Source organism: Salmo salar, chromosome ssa13, assembly GCF_905237065.1.
Source record: "Salmo salar chromosome ssa13, Ssal_v3.1, whole genome shotgun sequence".
Classification (NCBI taxonomy): domain Eukaryota; kingdom Metazoa; phylum Chordata; class Actinopteri; order Salmoniformes; family Salmonidae; genus Salmo; species Salmo salar.
Genome location: NC_059454.1, coordinates 92,760,503 through 92,786,909, shown reverse-complemented (window position 1 = coordinate 92,786,909; position 26,407 = coordinate 92,760,503). Strand labels below are relative to the sequence as shown.

General features: G+C 45.9%; 1 protein-coding gene across 1 annotated transcript in view; it reads right to left on the bottom strand.

The window, feature by feature from the left end:
* Window positions 1-26,407, bottom strand: part of LOC106568184 (bone morphogenetic protein receptor type-1B) — a 193,278-nt gene that overhangs the window by 27,941 nt on the left and 138,930 nt on the right. The window contains exons 5-6 of the mRNA XM_014138295.2: window positions 17,468-17,607; window positions 4,219-4,500 (exon numbers count right to left, since the gene is read on the bottom strand). Coding sequence (XP_013993770.1) covers window positions 4,219-4,306 — 88 coding nt within the window. The 5' untranslated portion in view covers window positions 4,307-4,500; window positions 17,468-17,607. The remainder of the gene's footprint in view (window positions 1-4,218; window positions 4,501-17,467; window positions 17,608-26,407) is intronic.

Sequence of the window (26,407 nt, the reverse complement as noted above, 5' to 3'; positions counted from 1 at the left end):
TCCACGGAACTTACAGTAGGTCTACTACTTTCAATCACTGATCCCACAATTTGACTTTACCTAAACGGAATAGGCACAAAGAAAATGCCATCCTATAATGCCAAAGCAATTACACTGAAATAGCATCTATGTAGGAAATGTGTTTTCAACAAATAGTTCATTTTCAGCTGTGTCTTTGTACTGTTGAAAAACTAAAAGTGATAGAGCGACATGTTTCCATGGTGTGATCCTCTCAGGCAGTAGAGTACGGAAGCTGGGATCTGGGATAGGGAGAGGGTGAGCTGACCTTGTTTACATTGCTGAGTCTAGTAGACGATAAAGCCAGTCGTTTTCCACTGCTTGTGGCCTTACGGCGTCTCCACATGTTACATCCTATGTCATGTTTATCTAAAATGGATATCATTCTGAAATGGATATCATTCTGAAATGGCATCATACTGGGTCTTTCGCTGGCTGGCGTTCACTCCTGTCCTGCATGGCAGCAAGACTCAAGGACTATCAGCAGCCATGTCACACATACTGTCTACTACAGAACAAAATAGGCCTACATTCAATGGGTAGTAGAACAGTGATTTGTGTAAGTTGAAACACCACACTATAAGGTGTAGGGTCTATTCTGAAAATATTATTCTTTGGGAACTTTACATCAGCCTAAATAACAGGTGGCAAATTAACCACGGTGTGAAGATTTATGAGTTACCTCCCATGTGTGCTAATTTAGAGAACCATGACTGATCTGTCCCAGCAGTACTGGGAAGAGGGCAGAGAGAGGGATGAGGGGGAGAGGGCTGAGGGGGAGGGGGCTGAGGGAGAGAGGGCTGGGAGAGAGAGGGCTGAGGGGGAGAGGCTGAGGGAGAGAGGGCTGGGAGAGAGGGCTGAGGGAGAGAGGGCTGAGGGAGAGAGGGCTAAGAGTGAGAGGGTTGAGAGAGAAAGGGTTGAGAGAGAAAGGGTTGAGAGAGAGGGCTGAGGGTAGAGGGAGAGATGGCTGAGGGGGAGAGGGCTGAGAGAGAGAGGGCTGAGGGGGAGAGGGCTGAGGGGGGAGAGGGCTGAGAGAGAGAGGGCTGAGGGGGAGATGGCTGAGGGGGAGAGGGCTGAGGGGGAGAGGGCTGAGAGAGAGAGGGCTGAGGGGGAGAGGGCTGAGAGAGGACTGGGTTAAGGGGAGAGGGCTGAAAGGGGAGAGGGCTGAGAGAGGAGAGGGTTGAGAGAAGGAGGGCTAGAAGAGAGAGAACAGATTGGGACAGACAGTCAGACAGTCTCTGTCTCTCTGACCGACCAGACACAAGTCTTCATTCACTGCGCCCACTAAAACAGCAGTTTGGGTTGGTAGGCTGAGCTTTAAACATGAGTGGGAAACGAGAAGCAGCTGGTCTCCTGTCCTCCCAGCTCGGCCTGCTTGTCTGTCTGTCTGTCTGTCTGTCTGTCTGTCTGTCTGTCTGTCTGTCTGTCTGTCTGTCTGTCTGTCTGTCTGTCTGTCTGTCTGTCTGTCTGTCTGTCTGTCTGTCTGTCTGTCGCTGTGTGTGTGTGTGTGTGTGTGTGTGTGTGTGTGTGTGTGTGTGTGTGTGTGTGTGTGTGTGTGTGTGTGTGTGTGTGTGTGTGTGTGTGTGTGTGTGTGTGACAGAGAGAGAGAGTTCTGTGCTTCATGGTAGAACTGATGCCCACACGATCCACAAAGGTGTGTCTGTGTGAGTGACTGCTATTTTCATTACCTTACATCAGACAGAGACAGAGACAGACAGACAGAGGGCTGAAATAGTCCATTGTCCTTACTCCTGACCTATGCGACCTAAGTCAAGTGATATACTTTGTAGATGGCTCCATTGACCGAAGTCTCCCACACTGATCATCAGTCAAGTATTTGGAGACAAACTGTTAAAGCTGCCACCAACTGAGCACTACAGCCATTTCTGTTAGCTTTTAAGCCTAGCCTTGGTACTTTATAAACAATGTAGCCACCAAGTCTCAGCACTTTATCAGCCCACAGTGCATATCAAAACCAGAAGCATAGCAGGACCATTCTCTCTACGCCAGACAATCTTGAACATTCCAAGGTGTTTAGTGGCTTACAGTATGTGCCATTCAAGGCCATCAATGCATCTGATTATTCTCTGGTTGTTTATATGATGTTCTGTCTGCAATGCACAATAAATAGTGTATTTCTCCTCCTGGACCCACATTGATGTATAACTATAAAATAATAGTGCTATAACATGGAATGGGTCGGCTGATTACCCATAATCACCACATTGGGAGTAGCTCATTACCAGCCACATAGCATCTGGAAGGAGCACAACAAATGATGCTAAATTTTATCACAGGTATGTTTTATATGCGGGTAAATCTTGTTACAGTAAACCCAGAGAGAGGGCAGAGATTTTACAGACAGTGATTCATTAACCCCTTCTTACAGGCAATCATTTCAAAAACAAACTCAATGAAACTTGACAGTCACAGCTATTTTAGATTTGCAAGGGTGAGGTGTGTGAGTGGGGTGTGTGTGAGTGTGTGTACAGGGCATTCGGAAAGTATTCAGACCCCTTCACTTTTTCCACATTTTGTTAAGTTACAGCCTTATTCTAAAATGGATTAAAATGTTTTTTTCCCTCATCAATCTACACACAATACCTCATAATGGAAAAGCAAAAACAGTTTTTTAGACATTTTTGCAAATGTATTAAAAATAAAAAACTGAAATATAACATGTACATTAGTATTCAGACCCTTTACTCAGTACTTTGTTGAAGCACCTTTGGCAGCGATTACAGCCTCGGGTCTTCTTGGGTATGACGGTACATGCTTGGCACACCTGTATTTGGGGAGTTTCTCCCATTCTTCTCTGCAGATTCTCTCAAGCGCTGCCAAGCTTGTAGCATCATACCCAAGACGACTCAAGGCTGTAATCGCTGCCAAAGGTGCTTCCATTTTAGAATAAGGCTGTAATACAACAAAATGTGGAAAAAGTCAAGGGGTCTGAATACTTTCCGAATACACTGCATGTGTACCTTTTGGTTTTAAAGCTTGACACCCAACTGTGTTCTTAACAAATGTGTGACGACTGAGCAATTCTGCACAGGTCAAACCTGTCTCAAAGTCCAACACCATACCACACCATACCACACCACACCATACCACACCATACACCACACCATACACCACCATACCACACCATACCACACCATACCACACCATACACCACACCATACAACACCACACCATACCACACCATACACCACACCATACCACACCATACCACACCATACATCACCATACCACACCATACACCACACCATAGCACACCATACACCACACCATATACAGGAGGACAACAGAAGTTTTATAGGCTAAACAATACAAAACCTTCCCATTCAAAAGACACCAGCTATAGTATAACAGAAGCTTATGCATATGTAAACTAGGTTTGCTCAAAATGATTGACACTTGTTGCTCTGTACAAACAAATGCAAATATCCATGATTAACTCCACATAATCAATCTCTTTCTCTCAGTTGAGAGCCTTTGAAACAGGAGCGATGACAAAGAGCGTAATCTTCCCCAGCCGAACCTCCAGCCGTGGATCCCCTGCAGTCCATCACAAAGCTTTCAGTGGCATTCATTTAAAATGACAACTGGCTGTCCATCTTAAAACAATTCAAAACATGAAAGGGGGAGGGGGGGGGGCAGATGACTGCTAATGCTCACATGCTAGACCCGGTGGAGATCATAATAGCTTTGCCCCTTCATAAATACCGCTGGGCAAAAAATAGACCCACAGCCAACCTCCCAGTGGGTCTGTGCACCTCCTCACCCCAACAATACACAAAGTAAACCTGCCTGCAGTTTGGGAAAACATGCCTTCGTTCAATAAATCAAAGTGACTAACACTGCAGTACTCTACCACTAGGTTAGGTAACATCACAAATAGAGGACAAGTTATTAATAACCCAACTAGATTAATAGACTTGCATTCAATATGTCAGTTATCAAACTATATAACCACCAATCAGTTACAGTACCAAAAACAAATGAATATAGACCATGCTGAAGTTTGTTATAAGTTAGCACAGACACAGACAGACAGACAGACAGACAGACAGACAGACAGACAGACAGACAGACAGACAGACAGACAGACAGACAGACAGACAGACAGACAGACAGACAGACAGACAGAGTCCTGCAGTTACAGAGATGCAGTAGATAGTCCCGTATTGGGCTACTCACCATCAGTCCCGGGGCTCAGTGAAGCCAGTCCAGTCACCAGCAGTACAGTCCTCCAGGCCCATCCCCACGGCAACCACACAGCCACCATCCTACTGTTCTGTACCACCGCACGCACAATCCCTGAGACACTAGCTGGCAACACAGCCCGCCGCTACGCAGAGAGGATGTGTGTGTGTGACTCTACGTGAGTGAGTGCCAGTCCCCCTCTGTCTCTTCTGCGATCTCAGGAACTCCCCACAACACACTGCCACCCTGCAGCCTCCAGCGCTATGCACTGACAGCCTGGGAGAGAGAGGACGAGAGAGAGAGCGGGGGGAGAGGAGGAGGAGGAGGAGGAGGAGGAGGAGGGAGTTACTCAGTTGCTCTCTGTCACAGCATTGTTTGACCAGCCTTTTCTCTGAACACCTCGTGGGGAGAACAACAGAGGTACAGCTAAGCCTCCCTGGACCCCACCACACACACACATACGCAAACACACATGCATGCAAACACACACACATAAATACGCACTGGCACACATACACTCATGTTCAAAAAGTAGGACATTGGCAGGGGGGCAAAAGAGGGCAGCGAGGGGAAAAGTGGAGCTAAAGTTGGGTTGAATGGGGTCTGTGAAAGGGCATATATAAAACCAGTTTGACCTCTGAAGACAGAGACACTGAGAGGGTGACAGCATGGAGGATGAGAGGGAAAGTAAGAATGTTTCTCATAGATTCAAGGCAATGTGTTTTTGTTACTTCTTCCAATGGAAAGAAGTTTCTTTGGAAGGAGAGAAGTTTCTGTGTGTGACAGCTCATCTCAGACCAGTTACAGAGCAGTATGCAAAGTGTGAAGCAAACACACACGGCCTGACACACACACGCGTACACACTGACAATAGCCCTTCACAGGTCATGTGATAATCACCCACACCTCCGGGCAGCAATACACCCCCTCTCTCTCACCAAACACACACACACACACACACACACACAAATTCACACACAAATTCCACCAGGCAGCACAATACTTTCTGTGGGTTATAACCTTAAAAGGATTAGCCTAACTATTACCAATATTATATCAAGTTTGCTGGAGTGCCCCTAAAAACAGTTCTCTGTGGTGTGATGGTGCAACAGGGCCAAATAACATACGATGTCATTCTATGCCGTGATTTTGTGGAGGGTATGTGTTTAACAACGAGAGATAAAACAAATCTGTGGTCCAAATGGTGGGGTGAGCGGTAGGTAGCCAAATAAAGACAATAACAGCTGCCATATTGTCCTGATGGCAGTGAAGAATGTGGTTAGAGGAAAAACAACCATGGAAAACCAACCAAATGGGCTGCTCTTCTCCTGCACCTGTTATGTCTCCATAAGGACCTCCGTGAACAGCAGCCTGAATCCACTTCTCTCCCAGCCAGGAAAGGGGCTTCTCTTCCAGCCAGGATAGGGGGCTTCTCTCCCAGCCAGGATAGGAGGCTTCTCTCCCAGCCAGGATAGGGGCTTCTCTCCCAGCCAGGATAGGGGGCTTCTCCCCCAGCCAGGATAGGGGGCTTCTCTCCCAGCCTGGATAGGGGGCTTCTCTCCCAGCCTGGATAGGGGGCTTCTCTCCCAGCCTGGATAGGGGGCTTCTCTCCTAGCCTGGATAGGGGGCTTCTCTCCCAGCCTGGATAAGGGGTTTCTCTCCCAGCCAGGATAGGGGGTTTCTCTCCCAGCCAGGATAGGGGGTTTCTCTCCCAGCCAGGATAGTGGGCTTCTCACCTAGCCTGGATAGGGGGCTTCTCTCCCAGCCTGGATAGGAGGCTTCTCTCCCAGCCTGGATAGGGGGCTTCTCTCCCAGACAGGATAGGAGGCTTCTCTCCCAGACAGGATAGGAGGCTTCTCTCCCAGCCAGGATAGGGGCTTCTCTCCCAGCCAGGATAGGGGGCTTCTCCCCCAGCCAGGATAGGGGGCTTCTCTCCCAGCCAGGATAGGGTGCTTCTCTCCCAGCCTGGATAGGGGGCTTCTCTCCCAGCCTGGATAGGGGGCTTCTCTCCTAGCCTGGATAGGGGGCTTCTCTCCCAGCCTGGATAAGGGGCTTCTCTCCCAGCCTGGATAAGGGGTTTCTCTCCCAGCCAGGATAGGGGGTTTCTCTCCCAGCCAGGATAGTGGGCTTCTCACCTAGCCTGGATAGGGGGCTTCTCTCCCAGCCAGGATAGTGGGCTTCTCACCCAGCCTGGATAGGGGGCTTCTCTCCCAGCCAGGATAGGGGACAGGACAGGGGGTCAGTAGACAAGGGCTGTAGTCTGGAACTCTTTCCCTGCAAGGCTGTATGTCTATCTGTCACTCCTGATTTGCGCCGCGCTCTGGATTAAATGTGATAAGTCTGCCTTTCCTGGAGCACGAGTGCATGAGTAGGGATGTGAACGGGTCAGCGCACCTCACACACCCCCTCTGAGCTGCATCAAACGCCCAGCGTGGTGTCCCCCTGCCCTGATCAAGCAACCGCGAAGAACCAGGGAGATGTGAGGGGGTTTGGGGGGTAAGGGGCGCAGCAGGTGGGGGTGGTTGGTGGGGGTCTGGTCGGGGCAAATAAAGGAGTTTTGGAAGTAGCGGCGGGCTGGTGGGCTGGCTGGGGTTTTGAGATGTTAAATTAACCCTTTCTATCCTGACCACTTTCACTATTGCTTTGATTCCTCTGCTGAGCTCCAAACCGCAGATCCACTTTACAAGTCTTGTTACATATAGCTAGCCGTCTGTTGGTTAGGTTTCTTAAGAAGAACAATCTGTCAGCACCTTGACAGCTTCATGTAACTACACTGTTATTAGCTGTTGCTCTCCAACCAAACCCTGATCAGAGAAACAGGAGTATTTGCTTGGACATGCAAAGCACCTGCATACAACAGCTTGACTCATTTGACTGGTACTTGGTGTCATTGTTAGTCATCACTACCACCCACAAATATGTCCTTTGAGAACAGTTGTAAAAACAAATATTAGTAGTAATGTGGCATGAAAATATGACTAGCTTCTCAAAATTCAAAAAGGTAAACTTTGAGACAAAACACCTTTTATCGTACTGCAAGAGAAATGGTGAAGAATAACCTCAGAAACCTCACCACTAAGCCATGGCAACAAAAAGCCGTGACAACAACCCAGATGATTAAATTACAATGGGCCAGCGAAGGAATGCGTGTCATGAGCAATGTTCCGCCGACGGCCACACTGACCCCGGGCTCCGTGAGACGGCCACACTGACCCCGGGCTCCGTGAGACGGCCACACTGACCCCGGGCTCCGTGAGACGGCCACACTGACCCCGGGCTCCGTGAGACGGCCACACTGACCCCGGGCTCCGTGAGACGGCCACACTGACCCCGGGCTCCGTGAGACGGCCACACTGACCCCGGGCTCCGTGAGACGGCCATACTGACCCCGGGCTCCGTGAGAAATGGGGGGGGATTTGCCCGAGGCCTCAGAAAAATCGGGGGATTTTCAGCAGCTCAGTGGTTAAACCTGCTGCTGTCACAGAATCTTGGGCTGAATTTTGACCGGTTATTACCGTGGCAACACAGCTGCCTGGAGCAGGGAGCCCAATCAGGGTGCAGGGATGGAGAGGACTGTGACATCATGTTTATCCCAAAGCCAGACAGTGAGACGTACCTCCTTTTGTGGAGCGCTCATCATCCTCATTTCACATGAAGAACACTGAGATCTTGTTAAATACACCCAGCTCCCATCTCCCTCTCTCCCATCAGGCTCCTGGTTTTTCTATAGAGCCAAGTTTGTGGGATAAGTTTGTTAGAAAACAAACCAATGCTGTTAAAATGTTTTTTATAAAACGTATCCACCTGCTTTGGCAGTTTGAAACGATACCAGTTTCAGAAGCAGCATTGTTAGTGTATGACGCAGCACTCTCTAAATCATTATGTGGATCCCATATATAAATGATATCCCATTTTAAATGTGACCCTCCCCCCCCTTCTCTCCAGTCCACAGCTCTCCTCTCCTGCAGAGTCTCATCCAGAGAGAGAAGAAAGAACCTTATGAATATGCAAGATCCACACAATGGAACAGCTCAGAGATTATTCTCCGATTCAAGCTTTGAAGTTCAAAAGAATGCTGAGTGAGAAGAAAGAAAATACAAACTTTATTGAAGGACAGTTAAAGACTGTCACAGCAAGGCTATCTCTCTCTGTGAGGGAGCTGCTGAAAGCACTCAGTCACAATCATTTATATTGCTGCAGATGATAATGGATAAGACTCCTCCGCAAACCCATTTCACAAGATAAATATAGCTGGCCTTAATTCTGAGATTCTGTATTCACCAGTTATGAAATAAAAAAACGATTGAGTTGAGAACACAAAGGGAACGAGAAACAAGGTCTTAGTATACAGAAGGACAGAACCGTTTTTCCAGTTGTCATTTCTGAAAATAAAACTGAATGCCACCAACTTCAAATGCAATTAGGGCTGACCCCATTTAGTCGACTGGTCGATTGTTGATAGGCTGTTAGTCGACCAACATTTCTTTAGACCAGCAGCAGTCCCCCTCCCCCCCAAATCACTCTAAGACATGTGCTACTGAAATTGTATATGGTTATATTACGTAGGAACAATGGTGCAACACTAATAAAAATATGATTATTTTATAACAGATGCGTTTTCTCCCGTGATGGATAGCGGTCTCTCTCCACAGTTCTGAAACACATCAGTGCGCTGCTGAATTGGCGCCTTCTCATAGACCATGTTGCTACAGTAAGTTAACCAGGATATTGGTGTAGAGAACAACGCTGTGGAGACAGCAGCGGAGTTAGAAGATGAGAAAACAGCCATTGTGTAACGGATCTTCTTAGAGAAGTGGAGGAGTCAGGCGCAGGACACAGGGATGAAGGTAAACCAAAACCTGTTTACTAAAATTATTAAATCCATCTTCTCTTAAAAATACATAGTCTGGAGAAAACACCTCCAACTACACTAAACGGACAAACAATCACCGACAAGACAAACAGGAAATGCAGAGGTTTAAATAATGAACATAATTAGGGAAACTCAAAACAGGTGTACACAATAAAGACAAAACCAAACGAACAGTGAAACATCGATCGGTGGCAACTAGTAAGCCGGTGACGTCAACCGCCGAACGCCGCCCGAACAAGGAGAGGGGTCGACTTCGGCGGGAGTCCTGACAGTACCCCCCCCGACGCGCGGCTCCAGCAGCGCGCCGACACCGGCCTCGGGGACGACCCGGAGGACGGGGAGCAGGGCGATCCGGACGGAAGCGATGAAAATCCTGGATTAACGATGGATCCAGGATGTCTTCCGCCGGTACCCAGCTTCGCTCCTCTGGGCCATACCCCTCCCACTCCACGAGGTACTAAAGGCCCTCCGCCCGACGTCTGGAGTCCATAATGGGTTAATATGATAATCAGGGGGAACTTGTAACCTATAACAAACCTTGTTCAATCTCCTCAGGACTTTAAATGGCCCCACAAACCGCGGACCCAGCTTCCGGCAGGGCAGGTGAAGGGGCAGGTTTCGGGTCGAGAGCCAGACCCGATCCCCCGGTGCATAAACCGGGGCCTCACTGCGGTGGCTGTCGGCACTTGCCTTTTGCCGCCTGATGGCTCGTTGCAGACGTACATGGGCAGCGTTCCATGTCTCCTCCGAGTGCCGAAACCATTCATCCACCGCAGGAGCCTCGATCTGGCTCTGATGCCATGGTGCCAGGACCGGCTGATACCCTAGCACACACTGAAAAGGGGTAAGGTTAGTGGAAGAGTGGCGTAAGGAATTTTGGGCCATCTCCGCCCAAGGGATAAATGATGCCCACTCTCCCGGCCGGTCCTGGCAATAGGACCGCAGAAACCTACCCACCTCTTGGTTGACTCTTTCCACCTGCCCATTACTCTCGGGGTGGAACCCTGAGGTAAGACTGACCAAGACCCCCAGGCGTTCCATAAACGCCCTCCAGACTCTAGACGTAAATTGGGGACCCCGATCAGAGACTATATCCTCAGGCACCCCGTAGTGCCGGAATACATGGGTAAATAGGGCCTCCGCAGTCTGTAGGGCCGTAGGGAGACCGGGCAAAGGAAGGAGACGGCAGGACTTAGAAAACCGATCCACAACGACCAGGATCGTGGTGTTCCCCCGTGACGGGGGAAGATCCGTCACGAAATCCACCGATAGGTGTGACCACGGTCGTTGCGGAACGGGAAGGGGTTGTAATTTCCCTCTGGGCAGATGTCTAGGTGCCTTGCACTGTGCGCATACCGAACAGGAGGAGACATAAACCCTCACGTCCTTGGCTAATAAGGGCCACCAGTACTTCCCCGTCAGGCAGCGCACCGTCCGACCTATACCAGGATGACCAGAGGAGGGTGATGTGTGGGCCCAACAGATCAAACGATCGCGAACATCAAACGGCACGTACATGCGCCCAACGGGACACTGGGAGGGAGTGGGTTCTGCACGTGACGCCCGTTCGATGTCCGCGTCCACCTCCCATACCACCGGTGCCACCAGGCATGAGGCTGGAATTATGGAAGTGGGCTCTGTGGACCGCTCCTCTGTATCATACAGCCAGGACAGTGCGTCTGCCTTGACGTTCTGGGAACCTGGTTTATAAGAAAGAGTGAAAGAAAAGCGTGTGAAAAACATAGCCCACCTAGCCTGGCGAGGGTTCAGTCTCCTCGCTGCCCGAATATACTCCAGATTTCGGTGGTCAGTCCAAATGAGGAAAGGGTGTCTAGCCCCCTCAAGCCAATGTCTCCACGCTTTCAGAGCCCCGACAACAGCTAACAACTCCCTATCCCCCACGTCATAGTTTCGCTCCGCCGGGCTGAGCTTCTTCGAAAAGAAAGCACAGGGGCGGAGTTTTGGTGGGTTACCCGAGCGCTGAGATAGCACAGCCCCTATTCCAGCTTCGGATGCATCCACCTCAACTATGAATGCTAAGGAGGGATCAGGATGCGCCAGCACTGGAGCCGTGGTAAACAGAGTCTTCAGGTTACCAAAAGCTCTGTCCGCCTCAGCCGACCACCGCAACCGCAATGGTCCCCCCTTCAGTAAGGAGGTAATGGGAGCCGCCACCTGGCCAAAGCCCCGGATAAACCTCCGGTAGTAGTTGGCAAACCCTAAAAACCGCTGCACCTCCTTTACCGTGGTTGGAGTCGGCCAATTACGCACGGCTGAAATGCGGTCAGTCTCCATCTCCACCCCTGACGCGGACAAACGGTACCCAAGGAAGGAGACGGACTGTTGAAAGAACAGACATTTCTCCGCCTTTGACGTAAAGGTCATGCTCCAACAGTCGACCAAGCACCGTACGCACAAGGGACACATGCTCAGCGCGGGTGGTGGAGTATATGAGAATATCATCTATATACACCACTACACCCCGCCCGTGCAGGTCCCTGAAGATCTCATCCACAAATGATTGGAAGACGGATGGAGCATTCATTAACCCATACGGCATGACGAGGTACTCATAGTGCCCAGATGTAGTGCTAAATGCCGTCTTCCACTCATCCCCTCCCCTGATACGCACCAGATTGTACGCACTCCTGAGGTCCAATTTTGTGAAGAAGCGTGACCCGAGCGTAAACCTCCATCCTTCTTCTTCACAAAAAAGAAGCTCGAGGAGACAGGTGAAATGGGGGGCCGAATGTATCCCTGTCCCAGAGATTCAGCGACATATGTTTCCATAGCCGCCGTCTCCTCCTGTGACAGAGGATACACGTGACTCCTGGGAAGTGCAGCACCCTCCAGGAGATTTATCGCACAATCCCCCGGTCGATGGGGTGGTAATTGAGTCGCCTTCCTTTTACAGAAAGCGATTGCCAAATCGGCATATTCGGGGGGAATGTGCATGGTGGAAACCTGGTTTGGACTTTCCACCGTAGTGGCACCTAAGGAAACACCTAAACACCTCCCTGAACACTGACAGGACCATCCCTTGAGAACCCTCTGTTGCCACGAAATAGGATCATGAGAAGCCAACCAGGGAAGCCCCAATACAACGGGAAACACAGTTGCGTCAATCAGAAAGAGACTAATACTCTCTTCATGACTCTCCTGCGTCACCATAGCAATGGGAACTGTGACCTTCCTAATCAGCCCAGACCCCAAAGGACGACTATCTAGGGCATGTATAGGGAAGGGAACATCAACGGGAACAATAGGAATCGCTAATCTATTGGCCAAAGACCGATCTATAAAGTTCCCAGCTGCGCCTGAATCTACTAGCGCCTTATGCTGGGAATGCGGGGAAAACCCCGGAAATCTTATAGACAACCACATGTGAGCAACAGGGGGGTCTGGGTGAGTCGTGTGCCTACTCACCTGAGATGAACCACCAGTGTTCCGCCTACCACCTCGACGACCTGGAAAACCTCCCCAGCACCGACCAGCAGTGTGTCCTCTGCGGTCACCTCTGGTGCATCGAACGGTTTCCCCTCCGGTCTCCCTAGTACCAGCCCCGCCCAACTCCATTGGTGTTGGGTCTAAGGGACTGGAGGATGGAACCAACGGACCCCGATCCGGACGTCCGCGGGAGGCCAGCAGGTTATCCAGCTGGATAGATAAGTCCATCAGCTGGTCCAGGTGGAGGGTGGTGTCCCTGCAGGCTAGCTCCCTACGAACGTCCTCTCGCAAACCACACCTGTAGTGATCGATCAGGGCCCGCTCATTACATCCTGCACCAGCCGCTAGAGTTCTAAAATCCAGTGCGAACTCCCGAGCGCTCCTCATCTCCTGCTTTAAATGGAACAAGCGCTCTCCCGCCGCTTTTCCTTCTGGTGGATGATCAAACACAGCCCGAAAGCGGCGGGAGAAATCCTCGTAGTTTTCCCGAGTCGGATCTTCCACCTCACAGATGGCGTTGGCCCACTCTAGGGCTTTACCAGTCAAACAGGAGATGAGGGCGCTCACTCTCTCGCGTCCCGAGGGCGGCGGCCGGACAGCTGCCAGGTAGAGCTCCAGCTGGAGTAGGAACCCCTGACACCCGGCAGCTGCTCCGTCATACGCTCCCGGGAGCGAGAGCCGAATCCCACCGGATCCAGACGGCGGTTGGATAGGATCCAGAGGTGTACCGGGCGGTGGTGTGGCTGGGTCGACGGGACATCCTTTCCTCTCCAATCTCTCCATGGTCAGCAGCACGCAATCCATGGCAGTCATTAGATCCTGGATCATATTCGCCTGCTGGTTAACGCGCTCCTCTATATGACTAGGAGAACTGGCTGCTCCTGCTGACTCCATTTGTGGTCGGTGATTCTGTAACGGATCTTCTTAGAGAAGTGGAGGAGTCAGGCGCAGGACACAGGGATGAAGGTAAACCAAAACGTGTTTACTAAAATTATTAAATCCATCTTCTCTTAAAACCTGTTGGGGCTCGGGGGCAGTATTGAGACATTTTGAAAAAAATATGTGCCCATTTTTAACTGCCTCCTACACCAACTCAGAAGCTAGGATATGCATATTATTAACACATTCGGATAGAAAACACTCTGAATTTTCTAAAACAGTTTGAATGGTGTCTGTAAGTATAACAAAACTCATATTGCAGGCAAAAACCTGTGAAAAATAGATCCCAAAAAATTTGAATTTTGTGACTGTACTATTTAGTGTCATTGTTTTATAGATACCATAGTGAGAAAGGATTCATTTCGCAACACCTACGGCTTCCACTAGATGTCAACGATCTTTATAAAGTTGTTTGAAGCGTCTATGATAAACAGAGAGCAAATTAGAATCCAAGGAAGTTGACATGTCATCACTTCATTTTTTTGCGCCTGCGCATAAATCTGAGAAACGTGAGTTTGTCATCATTTTTTATCTAGACATAGGATAGGTTGTGTGAAAATATTACTGATGTTTAACGTTAAAAATGGACCAAAAGATTAATGCTAAACAACATTTGACATGTTTGAACGAACATAAATAGATTATTTACTAGGTTTTTTTAGCTTTTCAGCGTGATTTTACCAGCCCCCCCGCCACGTTTTGGGGGAGCATAAGGCAGGCTAGAGACTTTGGTGTTATTTGGACATAAATTATGAACTTTGTCAAAAGAAACCACATTTGTTCCGGACCTGGAATGCCTTCCGGACCTGGGATCCTGCCTTCTGATGGAGATAATCAAAGGTAAGGGGGTATTTACAATGTTATTATCGATTTTAGATGATGCTAACTGTATAGCATAGCCTGTTGTTCTTAGCATAGCACCCCGTTTATTGCAAAATGTGATTTCCCAGTAAAGTTATTTTGAGATCTGGCCATTCGGTAGCAATTACGAGATGATAATATATTATTCTTTGAATGACAATATTATAATTTACCAATGTTTTCGAATAGTAATTTTGTTATGTTCACCGGAAGCATTTCAGAGAAGAAAAAAATCTGAATTTCACGCTACTGTAAAATGCTGTTTTTGGATATAAATATGAACTTGATGGAACAAAAAATGCATGTATTGTATAACATAATGTCCTAGGAGTGTCATCTGATGGAGATTGACAAAAGTTAGTGCATAATTCAAGCTGGTTTCTGCTTTTGGTGACGCCTGACCTTGAATTGAAAATGGATGTTTGTACTTTTGTGGCTATGTACTCTCCTAACATAATCTAACTTTATGCTTTTGCCGTAAAGCCTCTTTGAAAATCGAACAATGTGGTTAGATTAAGGAGATGTTTATCATTTAAATTGTGTAAAATAGTTGATTGTTTGAGAAATTGAAATTATTAGATTTTTGATGTTTTGAATTTCCAGCCTTGTTAGCAATCCCGGCTCGGGGTTCATTGCTAACCTGTAGCCCCAACAGGTTAAAAATACATAGTCTGGAGAAAACACCTCCAACTACACTAAACGGACAAACAATCACCGACAAGACAAACAGGAAATGCAGAGGTTTAAATAATGAACATAATTAGGGAAACTCAAAACAAGTGTACACAATAAAGACAAAACCAAACGAACAGTGAAACATCGATCGGTGGCAACTAGTAAGCCGGTGACGTCGACCGCCGAACGCCGCCCGAACAAGGAGAGGGGCCGACTTCGGCGGGAGTCGTGACACATTGCCTTAATTGGCTAAGAAAAGTGAGGAGAGGAAACCCCAACTTAATTAGGTCTATAATCAACAGCCTAACTATTAAATGTGCCTGGCTTTATAAATCATCCATATACTGTATATCTACAGAAATAAGACAGACCCTGCCTCTGTCGCCTGTTTGAGTGTTTGTTTAATAGCCTACTGATTCCATGAGCACCAAGCCTTCTGTGAGCGCCAACCACAACATGTTGGATAAACAACTTTACACATTCGGCTGTTTTTAATAAAGGCTTTATATATATTTTTCAAAATTAGAACAGCCTCTCTGGTATTATTTATAATTGATTTAGTGTTGTTTACACGGTTCCAAACTGTCCAAAAGTGATATTTATAATAACCCTCCTTTTTCTTGACCTCCTTATTGTTATTATTGCTATTATTGTTATGATCATCATTATTATAATAATAAGTCATGTCATTATCATTAGTAGGCTTAGTATAGCATCCTTGTATAACCACCATCGAGCTGTAGGCTAAGAGCATTCTGTTTCGTCTTAACTTACTTAGGCCTATATTTCAATACTTCTATACGCTACAGTATCAATCATTCATTATACGAGTCATTCAAGCATTTTAGTTTTAAAATAAAATAACAAAGCAACCCTTGAATAATTATCGTAAACAATAAATAAACCGTTCCATTTTGGAAATTGCATTCACGAATGAATGCGACTGGTTTTAGTATTTGCTGTAATAAAGGCGTTACAAAAACACCTTACAACATACTCTCTGGTACGCTTATCATTTATTTTAGTGTTGTTTACATTGTTCCAAACGGTCAGAAAAATGATATTGTAATCTAACGGCACATGTTTGGGACATAATATGACCGCAGTGCTTGCTCCTTACCTTCTGTTTCTTGATCTCCAGTATTTTCCACAACTAGTCAAATTTATTCCACACACCGGGGTGGCAGGTATCCTAGTGGTTAGAGTGTTGAGCCAGTAACCGAAAGGTTGCTAGATCGAATCCTCGAGCTGACAAGGTAAAAATCTGGCGTTCTGTCCCTGAATAAGGCAGTTAACACACTGTTCCTAGGCCGTCATTGACAATAAGAATTTGTTCTTAACTGACTTGCCTAGTTAATTAAAGGTTCAATAAAAAAAGAATCTGACTTCCACTTTACCTTCTGAGCAATGCTGGTGATGAGTATAGCTGCTGTTAACTGAATGCTGGTGATGAGTATAGCTGCTGTTAACTGAATGCTGGTGATGAGTATAGCTGCTGTTAACTGAATGCTGGTGATGAGTATAGCTGCTGTTAACTGAATGCTGGTGATGAGTATAGATGCTGTTAACTAAATTCTGGTGATGAGTATAGCTGCTGTTAACTGAATGCTGGTGATGAGTATAGCTGCTGTTAACTGAATGCTGGTGATGAGTATAGCTGCTGTTAACTGAATGCTGGTGATGAGTATAGCTGCTGTTAACTGAATGCTGGTGATGAGTATAGCTGCTGTTAACTAAATTCTGGTGATGAGTATAGCTGCTGTTAACTGAATGCTGGTGATGAGTATAGCTGCTGTTAACTAAATGCTGGTGATGAGTATAGCTGCTGTTAACTAAATGCTGGTGATGAGTATAGCTGCTGTTAACTAAATGCTGGTGATGAGTATAGCTGCTGTTAACTGAATGCTGGTGATGAGTATAGCTGCTGTTAACTGAATGCTGGTGATGAGTATAGCTGCTGTTAACTAAATGCTGGTGATGAGTATAGATGCTGTTAACTGAATGCTGGTGATGAGTATAGCTGCTGTTAACTGAATGCTGGTGATGAGTATAGCTGCTGTTAACTGAATGCTGGTGATGAGTATAGATGCTGTTAACTGAATGCTGGTGATGAGTATAGATGCATTTTAACTGAGTGCTGGTGATGAGTATAGCTGCTGTTAACTAAATGCTGGTTATGAGTATAGCTGCTGTTAACGGAATGCTGGTGATGAGTATAGCTGCTGTTAACTAAATGCTGGTGATGAGTATAGCTGCTGTTAACTGAATGCTGGTGATGAGTATAGCTGCTGTTAACTAAATGCTGGTGATGAGTATAGCTGCTGTTAACTGAATGCTGGTGATGAGTATAGCTGCTGTTAACTAAATGCTGGTGATGAGTATAGCTGCTGTTAACTGAATGCTGGTGATGAGTATAGCTGCTGTTAAAGGGTAGAGGGCGTTACTCACGGGCGATGAGTGTGCCTTGCGGCTCTTGGTGGTCCCTGCAGAGCTCCAGGCTACACACTGACACCAGAAGTCCTCTGGTCCAAACAGCTCCTCTACTTGCTGCCGTGTGATCTCAATACTGGCCTCTCGCACCACCAAGCCTGCGGAGTGTAGAGAGAAGAAAGTCAGTACACAGGCTCGATACAGAAGCAGAACCAACACTAGCCTTGGGCAGAGAGACGGGACATTCAAAACACAGAGCCAAAGCCATTTGAGGGAAATTATAGCTTGATAAAGTTAAATGAATGTTGTCCTCCCTGGCACCGGCCCTGGGGAGAGAGGAATGGATATCAGTCTAACATGTTGCCAGCAGCACAGTCTATAGCTTCATTGAGAGGATGTCAATGCTAACCTCTCACACCTGGGAAAGGAAATTAGAGAAGATACACTATATATACAAAAGTATGTGGACACCCCTTCAAATTAGTGTATTCGGCTATTTCAGCCACACCCGTTGCTGACAGGTGTATAAAATCGAGCACACAGCCATGCAATCTCCATAGACAAACATCGGCAGTAGAATGGCCTGTACTGAAGAGGTCAGTGACTTTCCAACGTGGCACTGTCATAGGATGCCACTTTCCAACAAGTCAGTTCGTCAAATTTCTGTCTTCTAGAGCTGCCCCAGTCAACTGTAAGTCCTGTTATTGTGAAGTGGAAACCTCTAGGAGCAACAACGGCTCAGCCGTGAAGTGGTAGGCCACACAAGCTCACAGAACAGGACCGCCAAGTGCTGAAGCTAGTAGAATGTATAGTGCCAACTGTAAAGTTTGGTGAGGAGGAATAATGGTTTAGGGCTGTTTTTCATGGTTCGGGCTAGGCCCCTTAGTTCCAGTGAAGGGAAATCTTAACACTACAGCATACAATGTCATTCTAGATGATTCTGTGCTTCCAAATTCATGGCAACAGTTTGGGGAAGGCCATTTCCTGTTCCATATATAAATACCCAATACAATGATAATACTTCTTTTGTGTTTTACCCCCTGTTTCTCCCCAAATTCGATCTTGTCTCATCGCTGCAACTCCCCCAATGGGCTCGGGAGGCGAAGGTCGAGTCATGCATCCTCCGAAACCAGTAAACATTCCCCCGTTTTGTGTTTATTTGTCACATCCTCTGCATCCATTTTGCTGTCACATGTGTTACGGTGTTCAGAGTTTGTTATAACCAATTTTGTGATGTGATTATGATATGCTATAGGATAGGCCCTATTGTAAAGCGAGCAAGATTTGAGGGAATAGGGAATGTTTTTCCTAAACAAATGAGGGATTTCGGGAAACAGAACTTTTCAATCAGAAATGGCTATATTTATGTTGCGGCTTCAGCAATACGAACAGCGCGATTTAAACGAATAGGATGTGTCTATATATGGAAAAATACATGTTTGAACATTTCAACCAATCAATTGGTTGAAAGAACAGACAACACTCAGTCGACCAATATTTTTTCAGTTGGGGACAGCCCTAAATACAATTCAATAAACTGCTTTTGGGAAGGAAATTTAAACCGCTATGTCATGTATCATTTAGAAAAGACACCTGCATGCAAATATTCACAACGCAAGTCAGTAATTACAGTGATTGAGTGTACCTACATGTACATATTACCTCAATTACTGCGACTAACCTGTGCCCCCGCACAGTGACTCTGTACCAGTACACACTGTATATTTTATTGTTGCTCTTTAATTATTTGTTATTTATCTATTTTTTATTAATTGTTTACTTCAGTTTATTTAGTAAATACTTTCTTAACACTTGTTTTTTCTTAAAACTGCAATGTTGGTTAAGGGCTTGTAAGTAAGCATTTCACTGTAAGGTCTACACCTGTTGTATTTGGCGCATGTGACAAATAAAATTTGATTTGATTGATATATGATTCAAACTAAAAAACATGAAGATGATCTGTTCTAGATTAAAGTAGTACAATGTGTATCTATGTGTCAGTTTATTGCATAATTGCATAAGAAAACCCATGCAGAGACATAAGTTATAATTAAGTCTAAGGTGCAGTGGGTGTTGACTGACTGACAGACAAGGGCCCGGGCCCACACACTTCCTGTGAGCTGAATGCCTGCAGTCCAACACTGGGCTGTATAAATGTCATGACGTTGGTTGGTGATGCTCGTAAACATCTCACCTGCACACACACACACACACACACACACACACACACACACACACACACACACACACACACACACACACACACACACACACACACACACACACACACACACAGACACGTCTTACTGTATTACACACTGATCCGGGCCAGGCAAGTTCCCTACACAGAGCTTACATTACTGAATGTTTCCATTATAAACACTGAGAAAACAAACAAGACCAACATTTCACATCTGAATAAGCATTCATAAAACCTACTCAAAGGTAGAGGATGTAGGACGTTATTTCAGAGTCTTCTCAACAATGCAAGAAGGCACAAGGTAAACCCCGGTATTAGTCTATGTTGTAACTGCTAATTGAGTTATAGGTCCTACACCGGTATGGAATGGGTTACAGCCCAACCATAAAGAAAGACCCTGGGAGACTGGGAGGAAGAAATTGGTGTGTTTCTTTGTATTAATCTGTGAAATTTCTCTGTAGCTAAAACAATAGCTGGAATAATTACAGTTTGGTAGCAGCATTTATAAAACATGAACCGTACAGTCTATTGGGTGACGAGACAGATTTCCTCTGCTGCCCAGGGGAAGAGGCTGGACGAGCCACTACAGAGAGTCACACTCTTAAAGGGCTTCTGTAGACAGTGGTGTAAGAGGGCCATCCTACCTGCAGCTGTAAAGCCCATCCGGCATGGCCCAGACTACTGTGAATTATGACATGTCTACGTCTCAGGGCACTTTTACTACACAGACACTTAGATTTTAGTTGACTGTGTTTCTTAAATATCCCTAATTGGTTGATAGACATGTCTACAGAAAACATAGAACGCCTGTGTAAACGTTCTCTCTATTGAAAAACAGTGATATGGTACATTTTTACATTGACATTGTTGTAAAGTAAGAGTCTGAAGTGTTATAAATTATACGTGGAAGAATAACATATTATTCCATCATTTGGTTTCCATTTGTTTATTGGCCCATTTGTTCAGGAGGAATGTGTTGGTTGTTCTAAGACAGGGGGAAGGAAGAAAGGAGGTGAAAAGCGAGAGAACAGTGGATGGAAAGGGGAAGTTATTTCACGTCAGGCTGACAGTAGTGAGATTCCAGTCGTAGCAAACACTGACTCAGGACATTCCTCAGAACGAGCTGTCAACCAGCCTCATTTCGCAATCATGAAATGTTGCTTTCTGTCAGGCCCTGAAGCATAGTCTAGTGGCGTATGTGACTGAACTGAACAAATATGTCACACCCAGAAAGTGAGTCCTTTTTACTGGTCCACCCACAAGTGCTCTAAATAAAAAAAAGCACGTTGAGACGGCAAATTATCTCAGGTCAAATGTAACTCAGCGCTCTCGAATTACCTCTAAAATGTCCAATTATTTATATCGAGTGGATACTCCTCTACCCAAAAACTGACAAAACAATAACAACAATATGTGGGGCCTGGGTAGTGTTAACAAAAATCCGAAAGCTATTCATGCCCCCAATCTTCATATCTCTGCTTGCTGTAGCATTGAGCTCCAGTGAAAGGCCTGTTATTCTAGTAGAGTACGGGCCTATGCACTGCACCTATTTAACAACAGTGCACCTGAATCACACCTGCTCCTTACGTTCCACACATGGACACCTTCGTTACTAAACAGCCACACAACCCTGGAGATGTTTGGCCTCTCACTGCAGAGAAGGTGCTCCAAACAATGAAAGGTTTCTTGTGGTTTTCCATGGCCAGGGCAGGCAACCCCAGGCACTGGCCAAGAACAGCAGAAATCTCTCTCTCTCTCTCTCTTTCACTCCACCTCTTGCTTTCCCTCTCTCCGTCAGTGTGTTCTGCTCACAGAGCCTAGTCTTGCCTGCCTGTAGCCGGATTCTTTCCAATGAGAGGGCTACCTTGTTTGTGTCAACAGCAGGCTTGCCATCAGTTTCCCCTCTCCTGTAGCCACGCTCTTATTCAATCATTGAACACCTGATAATTTCCTTCTGGCGCATTCTCTAATATATGTAAGGCAGGGGACATGTGAAATTGTATATTCACATAGTGAAATTGTATTTTTACCCCCCCCAGTTTTATCATTGGCATGTGATGGGAAAAAAGGCAACCATGTGCTTTAGGACCATGTGGACGCCTCCGAGCGGTCGGGTAGGCTGTTTGGAGTGTTTATCAGACTGGATAAAATATACACTACCGTTCACAAGTTTGGGGTCACGTAGAAATGTCCTTGTTTTTGAAGGAAAAACTATTTTTTTGTCCATTAAAATAACATCAAATTGATCAGAAATACAGTGTAGACATTGTTAATGTTGTAAATGACAATTGTAGCTGGAAACGGCTGATTTTTAATGGAATATCTACATAAGCGTACAGAGGCCCTTTATCAGCAACCATCACTCCTGTGTTCCAATGGCACGTTGTGTTAGCTAATCCAAGTTTATCATTTTAAAAGGCTAATTGATCATTAGAAATCCCTTTTGCAATTATGTTAGCACAGCTGAAAACTGTTGTTCTGATTAAAGAAGCAATAAAACTGGCCTTGTTTAGACTAGTTGAGTATCTGGAGCATCAGCATTTGTGGGTTCGATTACAGGCACAAAATGGCTAGAAACAAAGAACTTTCTTCTGAAACTCGTCAGTCAAATACTTGTTCTGAGAAATGAAGAACTTGCCAAGAAACTGAAGATCTCGTACAACGCTGTGTACTACTCCCTTCACAGAACAGCGCAAACTGTCTCTCACCAGAATAGAAAGAGGAGTGGGAGGCCCTAGTGCACAACTGAGCAAGAGGACAAGTACATTACAGTTTCTAGTTTGAGAAACAGACGCCTCACAAGTCCTCAACTGGAAGCTTCATTAAATAGTACCCGCAAAACACCATTCTCAACGTCAACAGTGAAGCGGCCTGCCAGGAAGTCCAGGATCCAGTTGCAGAGGGAGGTGTTTGGTCCCAGGGTCCTTAGCTTAGTGATGTAAGCAGGAACCAGGAGGATAGAATTATGGTCAGATTTGCTTATGGCGGTATACAGCTCATTGAGTGTGGTCTTAGTGCCAGCATCGGTCTGTTGAAGGCTGAGCTGTAGTCAAAGAATAGCATTCTCACATAGGTGTTCCTTTTGTCCAGGTGGGGAAAGGGCAGTGTGGAGTGCAATAGAGATTGCATCATCTGTGGATCTGTTGGGGTGGTATGCAAATTGAAGTGGGTCTAGAGTTTCTGGGATAATGGTGTTGATGTGAGCCATGAACAGCCTTTTAAAGCACTTCATGGCTACAGATGTGAGTACTACGGGTCGGTAGTCATTTAGGCAGGTTACCTTAGTGTTCTTGGCCACAGGGACTATGATGGTCTGCTTGAAACATGTTGGTATTACAGACTCAGACAGGGAGAGGTTGAAAATGTCAGTGAAGACACTTGCCAGTTGGTCAGCGCATGCTCGGAGTACACGCCCTGGTAATCTGTCTGGCCCTGCGGCCTTATGAATGTTGATCTGTTTAAAGGTCTTACTCACATCGGCTGCAGAGAGCGTGATCACACAGTTGTCCAGAACAGCTGGTGCTCTCATGCATGTTTCAGTGTTACTAGCCTCAAAGAGAGAACAGAAGTAATTTAGCTCGTGTCACTGGTCAACTCTCGGCTGTGCTTCTCTTTGTAGTCTGTAATAGTTTGCAAGCCCTGCCACATCCAACGAGCGTCGGAGCCGGTGTTGTACGATGCGATCTTAGTCCTGTATTGACGCTTTGCCTGTTTGATGGTTCGTCAGAGGGCATAGCAGGATTTCTTATAAGCTTTCGGGTTAGAGTCCCGCTCCTTGAAAGCGGCAGCTCTACCCTTTAGCTCAGTGCGAATGTTGCCTGTAATCCATGGCTTCTGGTTGGGGAATGTACGTACAGTCACTGTGGGGACAACGTCATCGATGCACTTATTGATGAAGCCAGTGACTGATGTGGTGTACTCCTCAATGCCGTCGGAAGAATCCCGGAACATATTCCAGTCTGTGCTCGCAAAACAGTCATGTAGCTTAGCATCTGCTTCATCTTGACAGAGTCACTGGTGCTTCCTGCTTTAATTTTAGCTTGTAAGCAGGAACCAGGAGAATAGAATTATGGTCAGATTTGCTTATTGCGGTATACAGCTCATTGAGTGTCGTCTTAGTGCCAGCATCGGTCTGTGGTGGTATGTAGACAACTACAAAAAATACAGATGAAATCACAGGGTAAATAGTGTGGTCTACAGCTTACCAAGAGATACTCTACCTCATGCGAGCAAAACCTCGAGACTTCCTTAGATATCGTGCACCAGCTGTTGTTTACAAATATACATAGACCGCCACCCCTTGACTTACCAGAGGCTGGTGTTCTATCCTGCCGATACAGTGTATTACCCGCCAGCTGTATGTTATTCATGTCATCGTTCAGTCACAACTCGGTGAAACATAAGATATTACAGTTTTTAATGTCCCAATTGGTAGGATATACGTGCTTTTAGTTTGTCCAATTTATTATATGGATCCTTACAAGGCACCCCGATCTCCTTCCGCGAACTCTTTTCCGTCTCTTTCTCCTGCGAATGACTTGGATGAGGGCCTGTTCGGGTGTTTGGAGTAAATCCCGCTCGTCCGACTCATTAAAGAGAAACTCTTTGTCCAGTTGAAGGTGAGAAATCACTGTTCTGATTTCCAGAAGCTCTTTTCGGTCATGAGAGATGGTAGCAGCAACATTATGTACAAAATAAGTTACAAACAACGCAAAAAATCTAAACAAAATAGCACGGTTGGTTAAGAGCCCATAAAATGGGAGCCATCTTCTCTGGTGCCATCTTCAACTAACTATACATCTTTTCTCCCATCACTATTGAATAGCAGTTCTATTATATCAGCACTACAAATGCAGAATGCACACAAAAAATAAAAATTCTGCGGCACCATGCAAGCTGCGCCGCAGTACGCTGCAACTTTTAAAGGAGGAACCACTGTAATAGCCCTAGTGTTCACCATTGATCAAGATAACAAATGTGAGTGTCTGTAGCCTTAGCGTATATGAAGCAGTGCTAATGGTTTCTTTATTTTATTTAACCTTTATTTAACCAGGAAAAGCCCATTGAGACCCAGAGTCTCTTTTTCAAGGGAGACCTGGCCAAGAAAGCAGCATCAATCAGTACATTACATAATTAAAATATACAACAATACAATACAACAACATGATCCAGCCTAAAAAAAAACATTTACACTCCTCTGTAACAGTCTCCCATCAACATGTTAATTCCTTCAGTGGCACTAACATACAGTTGAAGTCGGATGTTTACATACTTATGTTGGAGTCATTAAAACTTGTTTTTCAACTACTCCACACATTTCTTGTTAACAAACTGTAGTTTTGGCAAGTCGGTTAGGACATCTACTTTGTGCATGACACAAGTACATTTTTCAACAATTGTTCACAGACAGATTATTTCACTGTATCACAATTCCAGTGGGCCAGAAGTTTACATACACTAAGTTGATTGTGCCTTTAAACAGTTTGAACATTTCAGAAAATTATGTCATGGCTTTAGATGATGCTGGAGGAAACAGGTACAAAAGTATCTATATCCACAGTAAAACGAGTCCTATATCGACATAACCTGAAAGGCCGCTCAGGAAGGAAGAAGCCACTGCTCCAAAACTGCCATAAAAACAGCCAGACTACGGTTTGCAACTGCACATGGGAACAAAGATCGTACTTTTTGGAGAAATGTCCTCTGGTCTGATGAAACAAAAATAGAACTGTTCGGCCATAATGACCATTGTTATGTTTGGAGGAAAAAGGGGGAGGCTTGCAAGCCGAAGAACCCCATCCCAACCGTGAAGCACCATCCCAACTGGGGGTGGCAGCATCATGTTGTGGAGGTGCTTTGCTGCAGGAGGGACTGGTGCACTTCACAAAATAGATGGCATCATGAGGCGGGAAAATTATGTGGATATATTTAAGCAACATCTCAAGACATGAGTCAGGAAGTTAAAGCTTGGTCGCAAATGGGTCTTCCAAATGGACAATGACCCCAAGCATACTTCCAAAGTTGTGGTAAAATGGCTTAAGGACAACAAAGTCAAGGTATTGGAGTGGCCATCTCAAAGCCCTGACCTCAATCTTATAGAAAATGTGTGGGCTGAACTGAACAAGCATGTACGAACAAGGAGGCTTACAAACCTGACTGAGTTACACCAGCTCTGTCAGGAGGAATGGGCCAAAATTCTCCCAACTTATTGTGGGAAGGTTGTGGAAGGCTACCCGCAATGTTTGACTCAAGTTAAACAATTTAAAGGCAATGCTACCAAAAACTAATTGAGTGTATGTAAACTTCTGAACCACTGGGAACGTGATGAAAGAAGTACAAGCTGAAATAAATCATTCTCTCTACTATTATTCTGACATTTCACATTCTTAAAATAAAGTGGTGATCCTAACTGACCTAAAACAGGGAATTTTTACTAGGATTAAATGTCAGGAATTGTGAAAAACTGAGTTTAAATGTATTTGGCTAAGGTGTATGTAAACTTCCGACTTCAACTGTATCTAGATGAAGCATGGATTGTAGACTATTCAATGCCTCTGGTGCACAAGACGAGAAGGCAGTCTTGCCTAATACTGTACATGTCCTGGGGACTTTAAGTAGCAACCACCTACTGTAGCAGACCGGGTTTGGTAACTGCTGGTGGTGAAGACTACAGAGGTAAAGAGTTTACCCAAAAGGGCTTGGTAGATGAACACATACAAATGCAGCTTTCAGCGCATATAAAGTGAGGTCCAACCCAC